General features: G+C 37.7%; 1 protein-coding gene and 1 long non-coding RNA gene across 7 annotated transcripts in view; one reads left to right on the forward strand and one right to left on the reverse strand.

The window, feature by feature from the left end:
• Positions 1 to 23,558, reverse strand: part of LOC126874601 (adenylate cyclase type 6) — a 97,299-nt gene that overhangs the window by 67,842 nt on the left and 5,899 nt on the right. For 3 of the 6 annotated variants that reach the window (XM_050636837.1, XM_050636835.1, XM_050636841.1), the window contains one exon: positions 10,112 to 10,272. In XM_050636837.1, the coding sequence (XP_050492794.1) occupies positions 10,112 to 10,192 (81 nt within the window). In that variant the 5' untranslated portion in view covers positions 10,193 to 10,272. Of the gene's footprint in view, positions 1 to 10,111; positions 10,273 to 17,765; positions 17,875 to 18,185; positions 18,632 to 23,558 lie in introns of those variants that run through there. The other 3 variants (XM_050636836.1, XM_050636839.1, XM_050636838.1) reach the window with 3 other exon arrangements.
• On the forward strand, positions 12,867 to 17,442 carry LOC126874609 (uncharacterized). Its single transcript, XR_007692912.1, has 3 exons — positions 12,867 to 14,096; positions 14,446 to 14,685; positions 14,770 to 17,442. It is a non-coding gene; the product is annotated as an uncharacterized LOC126874609 (long non-coding RNA).

The following is a 23,558-nucleotide window of genomic DNA, read 5'->3' on the forward strand; positions in this document are numbered from 1 at the left end:
AGATGAATGAATTATTAATCTTTAACTGGGGTCGTTGGTACAAGGTAAGAGTAGGTTGCTTCCGTAGATTACTCAATTTTTCATTTTCCAGCCTATTATAGCATTAACGATATAAATAATTATATTTATGTAAAATGCTACCAGCCACGAGATTACATAATTCAATTCTACTTGCTACACGCACCTGCCGATATTAATAACACGAATTAAAAATTAAACCTTCCATCCAAGGTTATTAAAGACAGTTATCCATTGTTATAACCTATAATTTTCTGATATCGATTGATTTTCCTCGTAGCAATTCACAACCCTTAGGCCAGACACTACACGTCTATCTAGAAAACTGAAAACCAAAGAAATTTCTAGTTTCTTTAAAGGAAGAAAGAAAAATACTTTGCAAGATGATCGATTTTTAGGTTATGTTTGGTTAAATGTGTTTTTCTTCCTGGCAATTCGCAATCCTTAGGCCAGATACTAGACGTCTATCTAGAAAACTGAAAACCAAAGAAATTTCTAGTTTCTTTAAAGGAAGAAAGAAAAATACTTTGCAAGATGATCGATTTTTAGGTTATGTTTGGTTAAATGTGTTTTTCTTCCTGGCAATTCGCAATCCTTAGGCCAGATACTACACGTCTATCTAGAAAACTGAAAACCAAAGAAATTTCTAGTTTCTTTAAAGGAAGAAAGAAAAATACTTTGCAAGATGATCGATTTTTAGGTTATGTTTGGTTAAATGTGTTTTTCTTCCTGGCAATTCGCAATCCTTAGGCCAGATACTACACATCTATCTAGAAAACTGAAAACCAAAGAAACTTCTAGTTTCTTTAAAAGAAGAAAGAAAAGTACTTCGGAAGATGATTGATTTTTAGGTTATGTTTGGTTAAATATTCATCTTGAAATCGTCAAACGCTATATCGGAAATGAAATGGGTGAGCAAACCAACGGGTGGCTTGAAACAACATGGAGGGGTCGTTTGTTGAATTAACGTCGTCGAGTCTCGTTTTATCATCCCGGAAAACTTCTCGACGTAATTAAGATCTCCCTTACGGTGAATAGTTCTTTAGGGGGAATTTATCGACTTGTTAAACGAAATGAGGATTTTTTAACTCCATTCTGCCGCGAGTTAGTCACTTTCATGAAATAACTCTGTTTTATTGACTGATTAAGGTTTCTAAATACAGTGTGACACGGTGTATGCTCGTTCAAATATTTGCTAAATTTTACCATTTTTCTAAAAATTCAGGATAATCCACTTAATTGCATCACCTGGAATATCTCGCTTGCTTCTGTTAATATTAAACAACGCTTTGGATACGAGTTGAATTTGACATAGTTCGACGTTATTAGCTCTCATCGTAGATGGACGCGTAGAGGACGCTCGAAGGTCATCGATGTGTCTTTCTAACGAATTTATGTGTCTTTTAATACGTTAGTCGATCCATCTCGGTTTTCCCTATGAAAACCATATATTGATTTATTATATGTCGAAGAACTATTGGTTTGTCAGATATTTTAACTTCAATTCGTGAAATTTAACGTACGACAGACGATATTCTCGTGTTTGCTTTATCTTCGTCTTTCACACGTTAAATTTCACAAATTGAAGGTAAAATATTTGCTAAACTAATAATTTTTCGACATAAACAAGTGAACACATTTTTTTCTAATGTCCAACTGGATCCACTCATATATTAAACGACATATGGTTCTATTTAAAAAGGCAACAGTGACCTTCGCATACTTCCCTACGCATCCACCTACGAAAAATGTAGTCGTGTCAAATTGTAGCGTCCCGAAAATTATTTAACTTGTGCCTGAAATATTTTGAAATATTATCAAAGAGAAAAAAAAGCGAGATATTCCAGGTGATAAAGATAAATGGACCACCCTGTATATGTATACTGTATATATAGTATAGTATAAATTTTAATACATAAATTTAATATTTAATTTAATATTATATAATATACATAAATTTTATCCGGATATCGGCAAATTTCTTTCACATTAGCATAATTTTAATAGTTAATTTTGGAGAATATTTGCGATAAATTTCGACTGTCAAATTATCGGTTGATTCAATATTTCATATTAGAAATTTAATTTGTTATTTAATATCTGATATTAGACATTCGATATGCAACGTTTAAGATAGGCTTATTTAAATATTTATCCTGCTTTGATATTCTACAATTTGCTTAAAAATTGCAAAATAAAAATTCAGAAAATCAAAGAAAGAAATTACGATTTCAACCTCCAGGGGGCCTACCGTAATCGGTAGGTACGGGTTTTGCAACCCCGGGGCCCCGAGCAAAATTGCAATCTTAGAATTTAATTTAGAAAATAAAATGTAGAAGAAACAGATAAATAGCACTTTCATAGCACCAACAACCATAGCATTAACATCAGACCGATAAATATCCATCTTGATAGAAAATGTAATTTTTTTCTCCATTCTTCTTTTCTCTTTTACACTTTTATCTCGTGTCAGATCCTGCCTACTGTTCGTCAAAGAGTAGATTTCACAATTTCCCTAAAAATGAATAAATGACAAGGCGAATGTTTGCTTTCGCTACGACAGATATATATTGTTTCAACACATACGCTTGTTTGTGCTTAAATATTCTTTGTAATCGAAACTCTAAACTAAAAATTCAACAGTAGCAGGAAAACTTATTTTTTCCATTAGAATACATATTCATATGCTGCACAATATACTGAAATATACACATGTTTATTAAAATATTCGCCAATGTTTTTCTTTAAAGCCCTAAAAAAGAAAAAAAATCTACATAAAGGGAGAAATATCATTGAATTGGACGTTTCAAAATCCCGCAATAGAATGTACCATAAACTGTTTAATACAGGCCAAAATTATTCCCGTTTCTCGATGTTACGGAAATTTATATCGAAATCCAAATTTTTACTCTTCCCTCGTGAAACAGATTTCAGTATAACGAAATACAAATCCCTCCTTTTTCCCTGTATGTAAAAATTCAAATTTCTACTATTTTTTTTTTTTTTTTTTTTTTTTTTTTTTTGAGGGGAGGAAAGACTTTTCAATATTCCAAAATGGAAATCTCCCGATTATTCGTACGAAAACTCAGATTTCTACAATTTTCCCGCGAAACTCCTCCCAACGTGACAAAATACCAAAAATTGCACGATTTTTCCTACGAAAATTCAGGTTTCTAGCATTTTTTAGAAAATTCCAATTTCTACCATTCGCTTGTGAAGCGAATATTTCAAAGTAAGAAAATAGGAATTTCTAGATTTTGTTGGCGAAGCAAAAGGAATTGCATGGAGCAGTTCGCAACAGGGACTCGTTAATCTTGCCTGGACTGGTCGATAAACTTCCATAAAGCTTGTTATTTCCGTTCGGCTGCTCGAATTAAGCCGCCACTTCGTCAGCCGTACTCCTAGTCGCTACATCGAGGAATTTTGTTAATTCGATTGGCCTCGCTGTTCTTTTGTTACCATCCACCGTTTCGACCATCTCGTCGCTGGCCATTAAACCATCTTTATCTGTCGTTCTTGCGCAATAAAACTCCCCTATCATTCATCGATTGAAAACGAAACGGACAGGCGAAAATTTCGTGACTTTTCCCCTTATTTTTTTCCAGATTGACAGCGATATTCGCTTGGCAGGTTATGAAAGCACGGAGATGTTCGAAAAATGTATTATTTTTTCCTGCCAGCCGATACGTTTTGTTTTGGATTTGACGAGATTCGACGAGGATTAGCTCTGTTTGAACACATTGCACTTTTCATACGAAAGTGACACGAAGTAGGGAGGGATAGTGTTTTGGAACATTTTTCGTTCGAGATCTTGTCTTTTTTCTTTTTTTTTTTTTTTTTCCTCCAGAAAATTCAATTTACATACGTTTGATCAGGAATTAGTCAGATCCATGAATTTTTATATTCGACTTTTCAAATACAACGACTTCGAACGAAATGAATTCTGTTCTATATCTTTTATTTATTTTAACTTGGAACAGAGGCCGGTTCGCTTTATATTTGTTCCTCGTCCATTGTGCGATGTTCTTTTCGCAGTTTAAGAAGAATAATTTCGCTTGATTCCGGGACAAACATCGTCCAACAGTTGAAAATCAAACATGGCGGTAATCGTAGCAACTGGACCGGGTCGTATCTTTGTTGCAAAAGAGGTTAGAAAATTTTCTCGAAAAGTTTGCACTCTGTAATTAGCTGCCTTATCTTTTTGCTGCATTGTACAATACAATGGAGTCTCAGTTGTCCGAGTCCCGTTTAACCAAAGTTTCGCATTACTCGATGTATTTTAAACTTTATCGTAACTTCTCTCGAAAGTTTAACATAAAGAGTACGAAAAATAGTCAGGAATTGTTAAGACGGTTAATCAAACTTTCCGTCTTACTTAAGATACTTAAATAAACTTAGATACATATACGTTATTACATTATCAAAACGATTTTGTACTATTTTAATGCGCGACTCATTTCGTATTATTTTTCCATTTTCTGATTTTCCTTTTCGATTATCCGAGGTAGGTTAGGTTCACATCAGATCGGATTATCGAAGCTCCGCCGTACTGTAACTATAAACTCCCGAAGCCTCGGATTCTTTCTTTGCAACACCCTGTATATTTCTTATGTTCTCAAAGCGCATTACATTTATTGGTTAGGTTGCTATTATACGTGCGGCAGAGTGGCAGGTCTATTTTCGCTTTTTATTGTTCAGATTGCACGCTACTGAAAATTGAATCAACAGCCAGTGATAAGAGAATCTACACATGTGCAGTCTTCTAATAGTCTGTTATCGTTTCACGGTGAAGCCCCGATGAAATTCACCGCGCTCGAAACATTCGCTGAATTCGTCGGCCACGCGTGTAATCGTGCACGATTGCACGCGTGGAAACTTCGATAACTTATCAGTCGGCAGGAATTTCCAGACAATTCATGGAAAGCTGAACACGCGACTGCCGCGTGACAAAAAGTTTCCTATCGCATTTCCCCTGTCTTCGGCTTTCTACTTCCCTAGATATTCGCCGATGCTTCTCTAGGGACATTTTATCATCCCTCTTATTCCCCCATTTCTGACATAAAGGTTGCGAATGTTTTATACGAAAGGTTCGTCGCGTTGACTAAGATGAGTTTTAAGATCGGACAGTCGATCTGCATCAACTGTCACGTTTGTTCTTCCTGACAACGTGAATCGATTGCCATGTTCCTCGCGAGTTCGGCAAATGTGCGAATATTTATGAACAGCGGTGTAGATTATATAAAATTACTATTTCGCTCGAGAAGCGATTTACCGCGAGTTTTCGAAAACACGTGCAATCATTAACCATGAAATTCGTTGAATGGAAACTCCGTGTTACGTAGGACCCTCGAATCGGTTGAATTTTCGTCGTATCCGCTATTAACGCGTTGTAATGTCAGATATGATCGCCATGATCGCGTGTCAATTATAAATTTCGTTCTCGTTAAAATAATACCCTATGATAACAGGTTTTCTGGTGGAGGATTATCTGGTGTCGCGATAAATCGCGATGATCGAACGAATCCCCGATGAATAATTAACGAGCATCGGGCCGAAATATTAATAAAGCAGAGGGCGGAGATTTTGAAACTGAAAGGAGGCGGTTGCCATCCCTCCAGGCGTGAAACAACTTAGCGAATTCGATTAATTATACGCGATGAATTATTCATCGGCTGCGGTTCAACACGTTCGAATTTTCCCATAGTCTCGAATCGATCTCGAATTTCAAATTTTATTTCTGCCAGTCGTGAATAACGTTCGCGATGTAATTACGCAAAGTGCTATAAATTCAAACAGAAGTATAGTTGCATTTATTTCGTTGTACAGGCAATAAATATTAATAACTACGCCACGATGAATTATCGTTTAAATGGCACGTTAAGGTAACACAAGATCGTACGTACTGGTACGTAAGTGGTAGATTAAAAACAACATAGCACTACGTGAAGGGTGGTCTTAGATTTAAAACCGTCTTCGTACTATACGAAACATGTTGCATTTTAAAGAGGCTTTGATACTACCTAAGATACAGGAAATTTAATGAAAAATTTCGTAGTGCGTAAAACGATCTAAATGAAGAAAATCTCACTAATATTATACTGCGCGAAATGCTTGAAATTTGAAACATCCTGTACTATACTACGTTTAATTTAATATTAAATTAAATCTTATTATGCGATCCGTATTATGCGAAATGCCTTAATTTTTAAAAAAAACCTTGGTGTCATATTACGCGAAACACATTAAATTTATGAAACCTAATATTACGTGGAGTATTAAAAAAAAAAAAAAAAAAAGAAGAAGAAAGAGAAAGAGAAGGAAAAGCAGAAAAAGGAAAAGAATATACAGCCCGATCTGAAACAAAACGTACTACCTCGCATTCCGCGAAAAATAGTAAAATAAACGCATTCTGAAAACCTTCCTCTGCCCAGCGAGAGCTCGTGTTTGCATAAATCGGCGAAAAATTGCACGACGTTTCGTAACCTAGTTAAATAACCGCGAGCGAAATAATAAAGTTTAATGGTTAAACAATATCGTGGCGAAACGAAAGCTCGGGTTTGCGGTGGCTACGCGGTAGATCGTGCGGTGGAGCTGCTGTGATAATCGCTCGTTGAAATAGTCGCCGCGTTTGGCAAACGCGCACATTCTTCGATACTTTTTGTCGCCGCTGTAAAATACCAGCCGAATATTTTCATGCAGATGAATCATTCGAATCACTGTGGCGGACGGAGTCACTCGAATCTTTCACGGCGCTTCTCGTTCGATAGGCAAAACAATTAATTTACCACTTGCCGCCCGAGCAATTTTTCCACTGCTTTGCATCTGGTGGCGACGGTCGTGCCACTTTTTCATCTTTTAACGCGAAAAGGACGTACACGGTGAAGGCAGACAGATTATAGCCACTTTTACGATTAATCGGCGAATGAACAAACGCCATTAAGCAAATTGTTTCTGTGTCATCTTTTTCTTTCCTTTTTTTGTCATTGCTCCTCTTCTTTGCGAAGTCGGTGGAATTTTTCAATCACGCGAGAACTGCCGCATTCTACTTCTATGCTGCGGGTTATCTTCGGTCGAAGTCGCATCTAGCGAGAATCCTTTCCGTCGCATTGGTTCGCAAATTCTCGTGGCGAACTTCGTCAATTTTGAAGTCCCAAATGAGGCTCTGTTTTACAAGATAAAGCTATCTTTTACAATCCATTAAATCAGAAATACGATGATTCTCGTTCATAAGGATTGGACAGATTTCTTGGTCTTATATGAAATATCATAATCAACACACCGTGCACGTAATAGGTTTTCATCGATTCTTCAGTAGCTGAGCAATTCTTCTTTGATTCTTCAAAGAACAGAGCGCCATATCGATGGAGATTCATATTAAATTATCACGGCTTTAGCTGCATACGATCTCCAAGCTTCACAAGGCCAAGAAACGTAGAGTCATATCTCCGTCGACTCTTTCTAACCTAACCTAACTTAACCTAAGGTAGCCTAGGGTAACCTAACCTTAATGCTAACCCTAATCGAATAACCTAATACTTCATCAGTGAAAAGAATCGCTACAGAAGCGCTGTAGGTTAAGAAATGAAAATTCAGTGGCACTCGCAGGATCTTTCATTTCCCTAAATACAAAAAAAAAAAAAAAACGACGTACTGCTAGATTTTTATGCATCTTTCGTTATCCGATGAAAGGACAGAGCGCTATATCGATAAACGTAGTGATACAGTAGTATCTAAATGTTCGCCTTTTTGTTCCCCGTAATTGACAGGTCGTCTCCGCCATTACCGGAGGGAGTTCCCCTAATGTTCCCTTCGACGGAACACAAAGTTCGACGATTGAGTAGCGTAACCTGATCCGAATTCAATTGTCCGTGAAGAAAGTAATAGTTACCCACGAGACAACGATGATACTTTCTTATTTTTCATTTTTCTTCGATTCAAGTTTTACCGAGCTATTCGTGAGATCTTTCTGATTAAGACGAGACCAAACGCGATGTAGTTTAAATCGCGTTTGCACGTATACTTGATATATGATAAAGACAGTAAGATAATGTCACTAGATAAGCAAATATGCTGCAAGTTGCAACGCGTTTGGTCTTGTTCTAATCGGGAACGCCTGGCAATTGCATCGGCGATTGTTTCGTTCAACAATAATCGAAAATAAAATAGTTCCATTGTTGCATCAACATCTTCCAGCTGATATGTTTCGCTTCATCGAGCCGTCTCTCGGATCTGTTTCTCTTTCACTCGCGCTGCCTTTCCCTACATTCGGCAAAATGACGGATCGTATCGATTTCATAGTGTCGAGTCCCCTACACGATGATTCATCGCCGAGGAGTCTCGATTTCGGTCAACTGTGATACAGACAACGAGACCGAAACTGATATACCGTGTCCCTTACTGGACGTGGTATCCTCCAAGCTTCTGAAACGCAAGAAGTCGTGGTGCTTGTGCTTGTGCAGCCATAATCGACGCGAGAATCTCCAACATGACGATTCCAATGGGTGTAAACGAGACGCTACGTGCTTTAAAAATAAACCGGCGTCAGTTTGCAGGAACAAATTTAGCGATAAACAACGAACAGCCATACCGTAGCCAGGTTATCGCGGTCGTAATAGAGTAACCCTGTTTTCCGTCGTTCTAAAGAGCGCGACACGCTTCGTTGGCTCATCCATTATTCACTAGTTTATTCGCTCGCCTTGTGAAACGCACTGTCGCGCGTTATTACATCGCGTTCGCGAGCCACGAGTGCAGTTAAGGAGAAACGAAAATTGAACCTGGCTCTTATTGTCGACACAGGCCGGCGGAATTAATCAATCGATCTAAGCCGATTATCTCTGTCCTCGATTAATCTTAACCTCGCGTCCGACGTTTCGCAAAATCATCGTTCTTCGTTACAAGCGTAGACTCTGGATCAGGAAAAGTAACTAGTCTAGGGATTTTCCAACGTCTTCGCGAATTACCATATAGCAATGGCGCTGACGCGTCGTTTTTCTTCTCCCCTTAATCTGTTTCGTACATCGTGTTGCAATTGTTTTTAAATTTATGGTGAAGTGTCATTTTTTTTACATATAATTTCATTTCTCTTAACCTATCGCGTATTCGTTTCTGGCTTACAATTAGTTCTGTACGTACTATACATACTAATATTGTATACTAATTAATGTATAACACTTAACCTATCCTATCCTGTACTTAACCTATACAGATACATTATCCTATAATTAACGTGTATACTATCGCGTATCTGTCTTTGGCACACAATTAGTTCACTACCTATATTCTTACGCTTTTTTTCCAAAACTCTTAACCAGCTTATCGCCACTTCGCTTATCCTACCTTCTACGATAACTTCGTTTCTTGATACCCTACGACAGTCTCCATCTTGTTTATGTACATATTATATAGGGACTTTCGTTAATATCTCAACCAGTTGTGAAACTAGCGTTATTCGTATTTTTTACTCTTCTCGTTTAATTTCAAATTTCAGTTCGATTTCTAAGGAAACTTGTCCGAGCTTCGCACAAGACTCGTAAAATCTACTTCGACAGTTAGGATTTATGTTACGTCTAAAATTCGGCCCCCCTGAGATTCAGTTTAGAGAATTGTCGTGACTAGCATCTACATCGTTAGAATTATCCAGGAATTCACAGTCACCTAGTATTACACGTTACGAAACGCAGTGGAAGATACCTAATATTACACGGTAACCGTCCGAGATAGGATGTTTCCTTGGAAAGAGGTAAACAAGAAGTTTAAAGGTAAAGTGGGTGGGGACAGTAAAGTCGTTTCTCAATCAAAGAGCAAATGTAACTTTCCGCCGCTTGAATGTTCCGTGTGGTCGGACGAAGAATCGTTCTCAGCCAACTTTCTTAATATGAACCTTCGATTCTGAGAAACTTTTCCGCCACATTAAGCGTTTCTGCAAATCTTTCTGCGTTGAGAACACTCGGAGATCTCTTTCCTCGCTCGGAAAACCGAAATAAAATAAAAAAAAAAAAAAAGAAAGAAAGAAAAAAAGAGACAGGAAAGAAGTCGTAAAAGGAACCGGGACGAAGGCTTTGAAAAGTAAACGCGGATGTTATTTATGATTTACCTGGTGACTTCTTCGACTTGCACGAAGGCTGAGGCGGTGGCTCCACTCATGCCTCGGGAACTCGACGCCGTATTTCTCCATATCGTCCCTTTCTCTGCCTGTGTCGGTCGAAAAACTCTTCCGACCAATTCAACGCCGTCCTCCGCTACTCCATCTTGCTCCTGTCAACCAGAAAAATATTTTCATCTCCCGCACGTTGCATCCCAACTCAAACATTTCTTTATCTTTTTCTCTTTTTTTTTTTTTTTTTTGGTCTTTCGCTAGGTTCTCTCGAGAAAATGATTTCGCGGTAAATATTATGCTTGAAAGCTTTCTCCTGTTTTCCCCTAGATAAGTGTGCAATGTCACTAGACACGATAGATCTAATTATTCCGCGAGTTAATTAATGATTTTTGTTAATTCGAACGATGTAACGTCAGATACCGCATTGATGAATCAATGTTTCTGTGTTAATACTGAAATAAATTAATAACAAATTATGCTAACTAACCTCCTTCCTGTTTTTCTTCACACGAAAGTGTGAAATGTTACTAGATATATTACTTATGACCATTTCGTGTGTTTATTAATGGCTTTTGGTTGTTCTGGTGATGTGACAATAATATTACACGCATATACACAAATTTTAGATCGCTCATGTATTAGTCATAGCAGTTGACTTGTTCAGAGCCGATTAATCTTCCATTCTTCCGAATTGTTCCTACATCGTCGAAACGCTGTCCTTTCACGGTGACGCGTTCAACGTAGGAAATGGGATGAAGTGAAGCGAAGAGCTAAATCTGCGGAGTAGCGTGGGTGGTTAATCAGTGTACCGATTTTCTAGCAACAAATTGCAAGGCAATCAACGATTATAGTCTGCCGGAGCATCGCCATGCAGAAGAGACCATTCTCGCTCTTGTTACGTGTCCCGCCTGACTCTACGAATTCCTTTCAAAAGCCATCAAGTGCTTCTGTATCAAATGATCCAGTTACGGTCTTGTCGGATGGCGCGAATTCGTAGTGAATCAGTGACCTTGAATAAAAATATACCACCAACGTCGTTCCCATTTCTGATTTTGTGACCGTCACTTTCATCGGACTGACATCTCCCGGATCTCACCACTCAGTTATTTGACGCTTGGTCGATGGGTTGCCTGAGACCCGGCTTACCGCCCGGATTTCGCTTCTGCTGACTTCTTCCTAAGCCCAAGATGCCACTGAAAGAGAGCAGCGTTCTGACGATGCAGAAACGATTCGGAAGAACATGACGGCTGGTTTAAATACAATCTCAGAAGAACTTCTGTAACACTCATTCATCGTCGTACCGTATCTAGATGGCTCTAGTGGTTTCACCAGATGTTCTACCAGGTGGTTCCACCTAAAACTACGTAAGTCCGTCTCTTCGCCATTCTTCTCGTAGTTCTCGCGTCTAAAATATCTCATGATCCGCAGCATCGTACCTCAGTCGCTGATCACCTTGCAGCCCATACGACTCAAGACAATAACAAAGAAACTGACGAGGAGAAAAGACAATTTCAAAGGAGGACCACGCGCACTCTCCACACTTACATCAGCAGTTACATACAGAATTTGTATATAGAGAGAAGTAGAACATTCGCGTAGGAGGAGACGTATGTCGAATAGCAAATAATCAAATTTCATTTACCTTGAAAGCTGTGTTCCTAATGACGTTAGTCCCGGAACTTTTTCAATCTACCGTGTTTTCAATGTTCACTGCGTACGTGCTATAAAACTTCTAAACCGGTCAAAAGCAGGCTAACAGGTTTTTCAAAGAATCGAGAGATCCATCGGTGCTGTTTCCACGTATCGAATGCCCGATCGGACTGGCAGTACTTTGCGTCCAAACAATAGCGCGCGTAAACATCCTATTGGATTTTCATCGTTGACTCGAAACTTGGAAAGGAGGGAAGAAAAACAGGATTTTTCGTTGAATTTCCATGAAAATCCTGAAATCTTCCAGGCAACGAGATTGAGAATGATTTCGCAGGATGGGTCGACTGTGACCCTTCGCTTTCGGAAATTCGCAATGTTCGCCGGAAATGGGTCGGCCGGTTTTTCCCGCCAATTCTCACTATCCCCTCCCCCCTCCTCCCCCTCTCGAGCAGAAACAAATTTGCCAGAGCAATTTCACGCGCGATTGCCTCCCGCCAGCGGCAGCTACTTCTGCAAGCGAATGAAAATGGCCAACGTGTGTTTCACTCTGTGAACTGTTTCAGGCGTTAAAAGGGAACAATGAAAATACAAAGGCAAACGTAAAAGGCTGCAGGGCTGGTAAACCAGTTTTTCACTTTCTCATTGTTCGTCAATTCTATACGCGAACCGTTGTTAGAAAGGTTATTATATGGACCGTAAATGTTCGACAATCTGATCAAGCGATCGAACGGGGTTGACTCAGCGTGATTGCACGTTAAGGCGCGTTCACGCTGACGGACATTGCACCCAAAGATGTGTGTGGACTGTCTACAGGCGATGTCGTTTCGTCGAGACAAAAAGTAATTGCGCTAAATCTGGCGAACAGGTTGAGAGGTGGAACATTTTGATCCGTTTGAGAGAAAAGCATTTGCGGTAGCCGCGTGATGGGCCATCGTATTATCGCGCGACGGAATCAGATCTTTCGACGCGTGAACAAAATCCACTCTGACGTTGATCGTTACAACTTTCCTTCCAGTGGTATAACCGCCATAAGAATTTGACACCACCATAACGAAGGATGTCGTACTGATGTCTTTTTTCCTGTCTGGATCGGTTTCTGACTGTTGGTATTTTAATAATCCATTTCTTGATTGTCGCATTCAGTTACTGAAATCGACATTGTAATTATTTTCTGACCATTCATTTTCAATGGATCATTTATTTTGTATTTGTTAAATCGTTTCGTCTCGCTCTATTTGGGTGGTCACGACAGATGGCAGAGCGAAATCACGTGACACCGGTCGACAGTGTTAAAAAGTTAGGTTATTTTCGGAACCCACTGTGTTCGTGTGTTGTATTGTCGATGCTTAACAGCAACCCAGAACCCAGTGACTTGTTTCTACGATAAATTTTCCCGTTGTAGAGCACTCGTCGATGTACAACTACTAACAACTGGCCAACCTGATAGCTACGAACATAACCTAACATTTTCAAAGAATTTTCCATCTAATTCTAACGAAGTTTCTGATGAATAGGTTAGAATTGCATGAAATTCCTATGGTTGGTCTTTTCCCTCTCTCTTTTCACTGTGAAAAATGGCCACCAGTATTCCAACAGCTGGTCCTCTTGACTCGTTATCGTTACTTTCGTTGGTTTACTGCCGCTAATTGGGCCAAACGATGGAATTTATTCCCCAATTATGCCACAGCCATGCCCTGTTTTACATAATTCCCTATAAACGATCGTATCGATTCTTCTTCACCCTCGAACCAACTCAACGATATCGATTCTCCCAATGAAATCATCGTGCCATTCCCCCGAGCCGAATCTTATCAAATTTGACAGAATTTACTTAAAAAAAAAAACACGCTGTCGCTGAAAGGTATACGGGACACTTGTTTATCTCTGACGAGACGTATCCTAACCTCAAAATTATCATACGGTCAAATGAAACTACGATGGTTTGGTTCTTCGTGATCGCTGTAGCTAAAGTGTAGGTCCGATTAAATTGATTTTCAAAAGTCAATTTAATCGACCATATGCGTAATAATATGTAGCAAGAAATATAATAATAAAACAAATTAAATTATATAATAAAATTAAATAGTAAAATAATAAAACGTATCTGACAGAAGTACTTTCCTACTTTACAAGCTCTTTATCTGAAAACTATTCAACTGTTCAATTACAGGGCGGATTAAGAAGTTTGTTTCAAACAAATAGGAAGACTCACGATGTTGATACAGTCGCTGATATCTAAACAGCAAATGTGTGTATTAAATTACTATACATGCGTATACACTGTGTACGGTAAATACGAGGATAAATTAGTGCTTTGTTTTTTAATACGCAGGTAGGTTAATAAGAAGGTAGCAAGTGTTGCTTTTAATTGTTGACTCATCGTTGATTCGTATAATTTGGTCAAATTCACACACTGTTACTACAAATCGAGCAAAGCGTCCGGCTACTCGTGATATATCGGTGTATGATCAATTTAAACATTTAATTAAAAATGTAATCAATTTCAGTTAATTTGTAGATGTAGCAAACCTAATTGCGAGCATTTTGTCGTACAGTGTGTATCTCGTGATATAGCGTTCTTAATAATCCAGCCAAAAACAGTTCTATCCATAACTCATGGCAATAACTGTCGAGAGTGGACTTGTGCTGCTTTTGGAATTCATGGCTTGAATTTTTCATAGTATCGAATAATACATGGTGGAGTATCGGTGGAGAATGAATGAACGACGAGAAAATTACGCTGCGTGTCAGAGCACAGTCACAGAAATAGAAAACGAACGATAAGAGAGGAAGAAATAAGTAGACAGAACGAGCAAGTTCTATTTTTATTTCCGCTTGGAATCGTCGACCTGATGCACGAAGTGTGTACACTTTTTATTCTCCCCCTCGTTCTATTAACGCCTTGTCAACGATGCATTAAGGTATTTGCAATGGAAATTAGCCTTTCTTTCTTACAGTTGCTCTGAAATCTTGACAATACTTTATTTAGTATATTATCCTTACAGGATTCAATTTTCAAGAAGATTTGCTTTACCAAAATGGAGATATTCGACTTCGAAGTTGAACATTTTCAAAACTCTGTCTACGTTGAAACACGTTGCATCGACACTAAAGCCTGATTCACGCTACGAGCCTAAGGTACAGACACAGATCAGGATCGATTGAAATCTGAGATTTTACAGTAAAACTAAACAATCAGATCCCGTGGCAATCTCTTTCATTTTTATTCGTTCAATCGAAGCGGGGACAATGTCATTTTCCAAGTATAATTTAATGAAAATCATGCTAATTTTGGATGAGGATGCATAAGATGGCTAATGCGATATGTTTGCAGCAGTAACGTAGTAACGTGGAAGTTTGCAGGCCATTTTTTTCTTATTTCGATCCACAATTTCATTTTGTCAGGTGGGTTTGTAATATATTTTGCAACCGAAATCCTATAGTTTGCTGCAGGTTCCTACAAATTCAATTAAACGCTCGTCCTCCGTGTTCCTTTTCGACCGTTGACCGCAGTCTCGACCGCTAGCAAACCGACGTTACGGTCAACAGATTTTCATTTGGTTTGGTTTCATCTGGAATATGACTTTCGCGTCTCAGTGTGTTTTAAGCCCGTTGTCCACGAAGCGTCGCTTCATACACGCGTATCAGATGTGTCGATGCTAACAGCGAGTATGCGTGCGTGTAGTGGTTATTATAAAGTAACGTGCACCTGTTCGCGAAACGGCAACGACCCGTTTTCGTTGCTATGCATTTTGGAAGAATTATTAGAAATTTACAGAGGCGAACCGTGCTTGCGGAACTTGAAATCCAAAGATTACCATCGTGTAGAGAAAGAAACGTCGTATTCAAAGTTAGTAGTCGAATTAATAGAGTTTGGCACTTCTGCGGATAGAGCAAGTACAGTAAAGAAAATAAATAACATTTATTCGTACACATCGTTCAACGTATGGTCGTATAACACATGTAGGTATAGTTACTCTTGCTAAAGTACCATAGGAATAAGTAGGCACATGTAATAGGTTCACACGATCGCGGGTAGGGACCGTTTAGGGAACTTTGTAACTGACAGACTTACCGAAAAGTGTGTAGCTGGCTTAATGGACCACGCTTGCGCCTTTACGAAGCGACGCGACGTTGCCGCGTGGACAGTGAGACTTAAGCCGACTTTACACTGTGACACTTTGGAGAAAATTTGGAGAAGTATAAATTTGGCTTTACTTTTAAGGAATATTGTCGCGCTACAAATACCTTAATATTTGGCTGACATTTTCTGCGTCTTGCATTAATCTCTCCCTTCTAAAATAAAGAAACGATTCGACATCCGTTTTCAAATGGCGCTATACACGAGGAAACGAAGTGGCGTTAAAAATTAACGCACGCCGCGTGTCTTGAATCGATTTTCGTCCATCAGTTACCTGCACTACAGCGTATAGACATTAGCCTCGTCTGGAAAATGGTTCTCGTATTATTATCTTTGACGATAACTCATTTTTCAGTTCTCATGCTTTCTCTGTGAATGAGGGCAGTTGATTATGAATCATTGAATTTTCAGTTGCAATATTGCGAGTAAAATTTAATATTGCATAATTGCAATCTAGTATAGTTGCATAGCTATAGTTTGTGAGAATAGGGGATCGATCAATTTAGAATCTTTATTTCCTAAAACAAATCCAGATTCTATCGTATCTTACAAATTTGGAATTGAAACCTAGATAGCACACGATGTCTAAATTTGAAGTCTATCTTACATGTATATTTCAAGTCTTAACTGGTTCGAATAGTACGAGCATGAAAATTGCAATGTGAAACTTTCAGCATAACCACCATGTTTTAAAGGGTCAAGTAACCTAACCTCATTTTTCGTGTCCGCGTGCCATTAAACTAATTAAAATAACGGAAAACTAAAGAATAGATGGTGTCAAAGTTTCCTCAAACGATTAAATAAGTAGGCAGCTTTCTTCTAAATTTGTATATTCTTTTAATATACTTAACCTCGCTTTTTGGCTACATATTGCGTGTATCGAAAATTTAAGAATCTAAGAATAAAAGTACTCGGATATTTGGAACAGTGATTTGTTTTCTCGTAAACAAGTATCTTAAGGTCATCTTGCAAACTGGGTCTATGAGTGTCGGGAACAATTTGTCTCCTACTTATTTCGTGAAATAATCCATGAAAAGGGAGATGTAATAGCGAGGAAACGTTTTAAAGAACAGCGAACAGCCGTGGACGGACGGAAGAATTGTCTGCGGACCTGAGGCTCGATTGGTAGAGTAGAATAGAGAAAAAAGGATTTTCGATATCGAGTGGCAAAGGCGAGCCGCTGTCGAGTGTTCTCGAGGGCCATTCAGAGATTCCAATTTGTCCTTCGTGTCGCCCCGACGTTGCACAATAACCCAAGAAACTCGGAGAAAAAAATTTACTAGCCGCTTTCTATACTGCCGAAACATTTGCATAAAGGAGCTATCCCTTTAAAATTCTCGCATTATTTATTTATTTATTTATTTATTTAGCAAGAAGATAGAAGAGTACTTATTCGTGAGATTACCTTTAAAAAGTTGCAATCGTTCAGTGAAATAGAAGTAGTGTGTGGTAAATGTACTAAAAACACGTAGTACCACGTTTTTGTCATTCCTGTTGTATCACATTTACATACTGAATTACAATTATGAACAATGATACATCTGCAAAGATAAAAATATTTATTAAAGAGACGCTTAGAAATTTGTTTTCCATCCGATAAACATCAATCGTCTAATAATATAATGATAAGAATTGTAACGTTTAGTATAGTAATTATATGTGTGTTTAATGTCGGGCACGGTAGTAAGAAGGAAATGGTTAAAAATGAAATCAAGCGGCTTATGGGATAAGTATCGAACGTGTGTTCAACAAGTGTGTCCCATGCCCATGCGATCAAGCAATCAGAACAGCATCCATCGTTGACACACAATTACGTAATAAACGAGGACAGGGACTAGCATACCATACAATTCCCATTACCTCGTCAGGGATCAATGAAAAAATTGTAGGAAATTGGGCTAATTATCGCAATCGGGTGAAACGACGCAAAATCGAGTTCCAGGTATCTCGTTATCGCGGTGTCATCATCCTGGAAGAAGAAAAACAAGGGAAAACTTGGATAGCTTTATTAAAATTTCAAATTGAACTCTGAAACTCTCTACACGTTGTTACAAAATCTGTTTCGATATAGTGAGAGGAAAAATTCACTTTTTAACTTTTTTAAGGTTGTCCTCAGGCAATGAGTAATATTGCCAATATTTCGAGATTCTCAACGAAAATGCAATTGGTCAATAAATATTGGAAATATTGTATTCGCGATACATATTAATCTTTTCATTTGAAAACCTTTATTGATAATATAGAGGATAGCCCACGCAGCTATTCCATGATATACGTTACCGATATATAGTTATAGAAAAATGTCAAAGGAGTAAGATGAATGGTTGAAAAATATACATCCGTAGGACCGTGTTCTTTTTTCATTTCTTTTTAGTGCAGCGGTGCAGTGCAATAAACAATTGCATTATTTTTTTCAACGAAAATGCATACTTGTTTTTACGTAAGTAGATTCCTAGCGTTGTATCGTGGTCGCTGCTGTTTTTTGAGGTTATGGTGATCGTCACTAATCGATCATGAAGTTGGCGTTTCAGATAGATCAGTACCAACCAAACAATTGCGCGAAAAGTAGGGGAAATTAGATCGATTAAAAGTAACTATACACAAACGCTTGAAAAGAGTACTAGAACTTTTGCATAGATCTAATAATACATCGATAATTGATTAGAACAGATCGATGCACCCGCGTAAATTGATATTCCTTAGCGACATGTACGTAGTAATACATCGTTGTTATAGTTCCAATCACAGAGAATCCATGGCAATTAGTCGAAAGGGCAACTCGACTTCCGGTTGCCGTAGGGCAACAAATCGAATGTCATCACGCCTACAATTATCCTGGCCCCCCCCCCCCGTGAGTATGTACACTGAATTCAGAGGTATTGCGGTTTTGGTCGGTAATGACGCCACGAAAATCTCAGCTAGTGGTTAACGATAATCGATAGAGTATAACGAAGTCCCTAGTTCGATCATTTTCCACGACAAACACTGGCAACCCAATGTCTGGGTTGGCAAATTTTACTAGAAACCACAATTTCCTCTGAACACTTCGATCCTCGTCTTCGTTGATCCAAGACGACGCGATTTTCTATTCCTCTTGACCTTTTAATATCGAATTTTAGGATTTTGGTCATTGAGATTTTGGTTTGAGAATTTTTGGGAAGATGAGGAATTTTTTAAAAATGTTACTAGTCCCCTCGCGAGTTTTTGATTGCTTGAATGTTGGTCATTGTTTAGAAAATTTTGATTTCAGCAACTTTGCAGGGATCTTTTCAAAATTTCACTCGCTATGATCGGAATGATGTTGTTTGAGCTACGTTAAAGCTACGTTACTTTAACGTTTCGCATAATCACGTTAATAGTGCAGTTGTTTGCATAGGGTTGATTGTCATCGCCTATCGAAGCGTTTCGGTGTTTCGTTACAGATTATTCATTATTTTTCTGTGTCGCTATTTCCTCGACGAATTTCTCTGTATACCCGTACGATAAAAATAAAAATATTCTGCTCGTGTTGCACGAATTAGTACACTCGTTTGATTGCTGTCCTCCAATTACACACGACTCCGCGTTCAAAACACGAGATTTGATTATAAGTGGTTAAATATCTTCGATTATCGTTCGATATCTATCGTTCGAGACCTAAGAAGAAGAATTCCACAGCTCAAAAATCGTTCACCGCATATTCCTCGTCTTGGACTTCAAACAAGTCCCTAGACCCTTCCCCTAACAATGAACAAGTTTAATTTCCTCGTTGTTATGTTTGGTTACAACGAGCCTAATTGCAGAGTAGATTGGGGAACGGTGGAAAAGCAGCAGGTGGAATCGATCAAACCTGCACTGGCTCACAAAGGGTACGATTAATTGACAGCACTGAAAATGGGCGATCGAAATTCTCGTATCGTGTGCTATTCAACATAGCATATAACGATCCTCAAAATTGGGCATGCTAGCTGTACAGTTAGTGATTTCCCTGGAGACCCCTAGATGAGAATGGTAACTAGCAAATGTCCCTACAAATGCCATTTCTCTCGCCTAACAAATGAATAATCAAAGCAACAGTTATCTTTTTACTAAAATCTATGTAATTACACTAAATTAGGTTTCAGCTAGCTCGAGACACGAGAAGAGACACATATCGCATTTCAATTAGTACAACTATCCTTCATCGTCGTCTCAAAAGAAGAAATTACAGAAACTAGGGTTAATTTGACTCTGGCCTGGTTTGATTTAATTCGTGAAACGGGAAAACTGGAAATTGAATTCCGATTGATATATTTAAAAAAAAAAAAAAGTTTGACATTGCAAAACTTAAATTAGCTATGGATTAGGTTTGAAGTAGTTGGAGATACGACAAAAATCTATATTATCGGTATATCTTGTCGAAGGTTGTATTTCAGTTATTTTTACGATAAGAGTGGACGACGGTGATGAAAAGCGGAGAATAGGAGGAATCAGGTAGCACGTGTTTATTTATTCATGTTCACGTAACCAGTGCCAATTAAGATCGAACGACAACCAGCGCAGGTACCTTCATGGTCGCGGAGGAAGCGTCGCGTCGTCTGATTAAAGGCCGCCCTATTCCACTGGCCGAGACACAAGAAACGTTCTCTTCACTCACTGCCGATCCGATCTGCTTCTAAATTACCGTCACGCGACGTCTCGATCAATCGTCTAGTAATATTTACGTAACTTTGAAAAACAGCCTCCCCTCGGCGAAATCTTAGTAAAAGTTTGATAAGTCTATGGAAATTGTCGTGCCGTAAAAGTATGCGGCAAGTTTATAGGCGGTCCATTAAATTGTTTGCTACTCTGTACAAACTTCTTCAGAATTTATCACTGTTCTTACGACAGATTCTTCGAAGTAGCTTTAACACTGATTTCCTCAAATATATCTGGGGAATTTATTTCGGTACTTTTAGTTAGTAGAATTTCGTCACTGTTTCTGTGAAATTTTTTTAGAAAGGTGCTTTCGTCGTTGTTTTCTCCAAATATATGGAAAATTCCGAAGGAAAATTTTCGCAATACAGGGAAATTGAAAAGAAAATTTCTCAAATATAAAACTGCAAAGGGATATTTGTCCAATGTAGGGAAAATTTGGAATAAGTTTTCCGATAGAGAAACAAAAATTAGGGGAAAGTTAGTTACGAAACTTCGGAAAATTTGGAAAAATCAGATTTTATAATTCAATCTACGTTATCGCGTTCTTTTGGAAAAATCTTCTAGAAATTACTTTTGCTGCTGCTTACTTTTGCTTTCTCCTCATACATATAACTCGAAAGGTTACAATTTTGCGAGTTATTATAATTTCATTCGCAGTCGATCGAAATTCAGTGAACGACGTTTATCCGAAGGAATAGGACAGCTTGCTGAGCTCTTGGGTAACTGCTGATCCTCGAAGAATCCGGATGAGATTTGAGAAAACCAACGTGTCGAAAGGAATAACGACTCGTACATCGATATCATCCCTTTCATCTCGACACGATCGTAAAAATCAACTCGTCTGACGCTAATCTTTTCCCTGCCTTCTTTATGGTCACACGCGCACGTGGATAACTCGGTCATCTAAATATCAACGTCTTAAAATTCAATCTCGAAGTATTCAAGAGAATAATCTAATTCTCTGTACATTATGATTACACATTATGATTGTTTGCGCATATTAGACAATTTTTAGGTTATGTATTTATTACAATTAACTCAGGTATTTATAGAGAATTTAAAGGTATAAAAACGTATAGAATGCACATAATATACGTGAAGATATATGAAATATCTAAAGAATGATATTTAGTATAATATTCAGTAGATTAAACAATTTCATATACACAATTCTATTTCCTCGATTAAATTCGTAGAAGTATAAATTTGCATGAATATCGGCAGTCCAATTTTGTTTAATGACAAAATTACTAGAAAATTCCCTATAATTTGAATACACCCTGCAAAAATTTAGATTTGTTTCTAGAAAAACACTGTGGATGTTTACGCTATTATGGCCAATTTAAAGATAGCAAAATGCCTAGGCACGCGAACACACGTAATACGCAAAAACGTACGAAATGTCTAAAGTACGATATTTGGTAAGTGCACGTGACGATATTCAGTAGATTAATCTATTTCATATACGGAATTTTATTTGCTCGATTAAATTCATAGAAATATAAATTTGCGTGAATATCCGCGGCCTAGTTAGCATTAGTAACGAAATTATTAAAAAATCCCCTATAATTTTAATGGGACGAGAATTTTTGCCCGGTGATTTATTCGCAAAGGTAAGAAAGCGTAAAAGTGGATTCGCCTCAGCGTGTAACGTGGAAAACTCTTGAAAACAGATTTCAATGAACAGAGGAAGCTGCAGTTCTGCGTGGGCGGTCAACATTATGCTAATCACGCGAACCGGAAACGGTCGACAAAGGTTTCGGTTTCGGGCTTAAATATTAAACCCGGATCAAGGGGGCGGCATTAATGACTGACAGGTGCATGAATAGCATTACACCGAACAATACTGCATACCTATGGCAATACGCTACCATAAGTTGGCAGGATCCTCGTTTAAATATGACAAATACGATATAATCTATAATCATAGAATAGAAATATTATAATAACGCAATACAATGTTAATTGTAGTATTAAAATTAAGATATAAGAAAACAATTTATACGAACTTTAACTCAAAGGAGAAAGTAACACAATCGTAAGAAATTAATTTTCAAATGGTATCTCAATATCTGGTTTTCTTCTTTAATAACATTAAATTATTTCTTACGGTTGTATTACATTCTTCTTTAAGTTAAAGTTCACATAAATTGTTTTCATTCATCATTGCGGTTAAGATTGTTCATATGAGTTGTTTTAATAGTAAAAAATTTATATAAACTTTAACTCAAATTGTTTTCTTTATCATTGCGGTTAAGATTGTTCATATAAATTGTTTTCATAGTAAAAAATTTATATGAACTTTAAAATAAAAAAGAATGTAATACAACCGTAAGAAATTAATTTTCAAATGATATCTCAATATCTGGTTTTCTTCTTTAATAACATTAAATTATTTCTTACTGTTGTATTACATTCTTTTTTAAGTTAAAGTTCACATAAATTGTTTTCATTCATCATTGCGGTTAAGATTATTCATATGAATTGTTTTCATAGTAAAAAATTTACATGAACTTTAAAATAAAAAAGAATGTAATACAACTGTAAGAAATTAATTTTCAAATGGTATCTCAATATCTGGTTTTCTTCTTTAATAACATTAAATTATTTCTTACTGTTGTATTACATTCTTTTTTAAGTTAAAGTTCTCATAAATTGTTTTCATTCATCATTGCGGTTAAGATTATTCATATGAATTGTTTTCATAGTAAAAATATCAAAATTAAATGACGTATAGTTAGATGTATATAATAGTTAGAGAAACCTGGATGTATTGCTTACAGCAATCACAAAGATCCTCTACTGTATCGTTTCTGTCGGTGTATCCTACCGATCAAACGCGTAATTCGTTCGCTTTTCTCTGATGAAACCGAGACGTAGATTCTGTGCTCTTCGTTCCTTTTAAACACAATTCCATACGTTTTGCATTATGCATATCTGCTGTATCTTGCATACGCTCTGCATATCGTATACATATTTCGCGTAGCGGATGCTCTA

Source organism: Bombus huntii, chromosome 16 (assembly GCF_024542735.1).
Source record: "Bombus huntii isolate Logan2020A chromosome 16, iyBomHunt1.1, whole genome shotgun sequence".
NCBI classification, from domain to species: Eukaryota; Metazoa; Arthropoda; class Insecta; order Hymenoptera; family Apidae; genus Bombus; species Bombus huntii.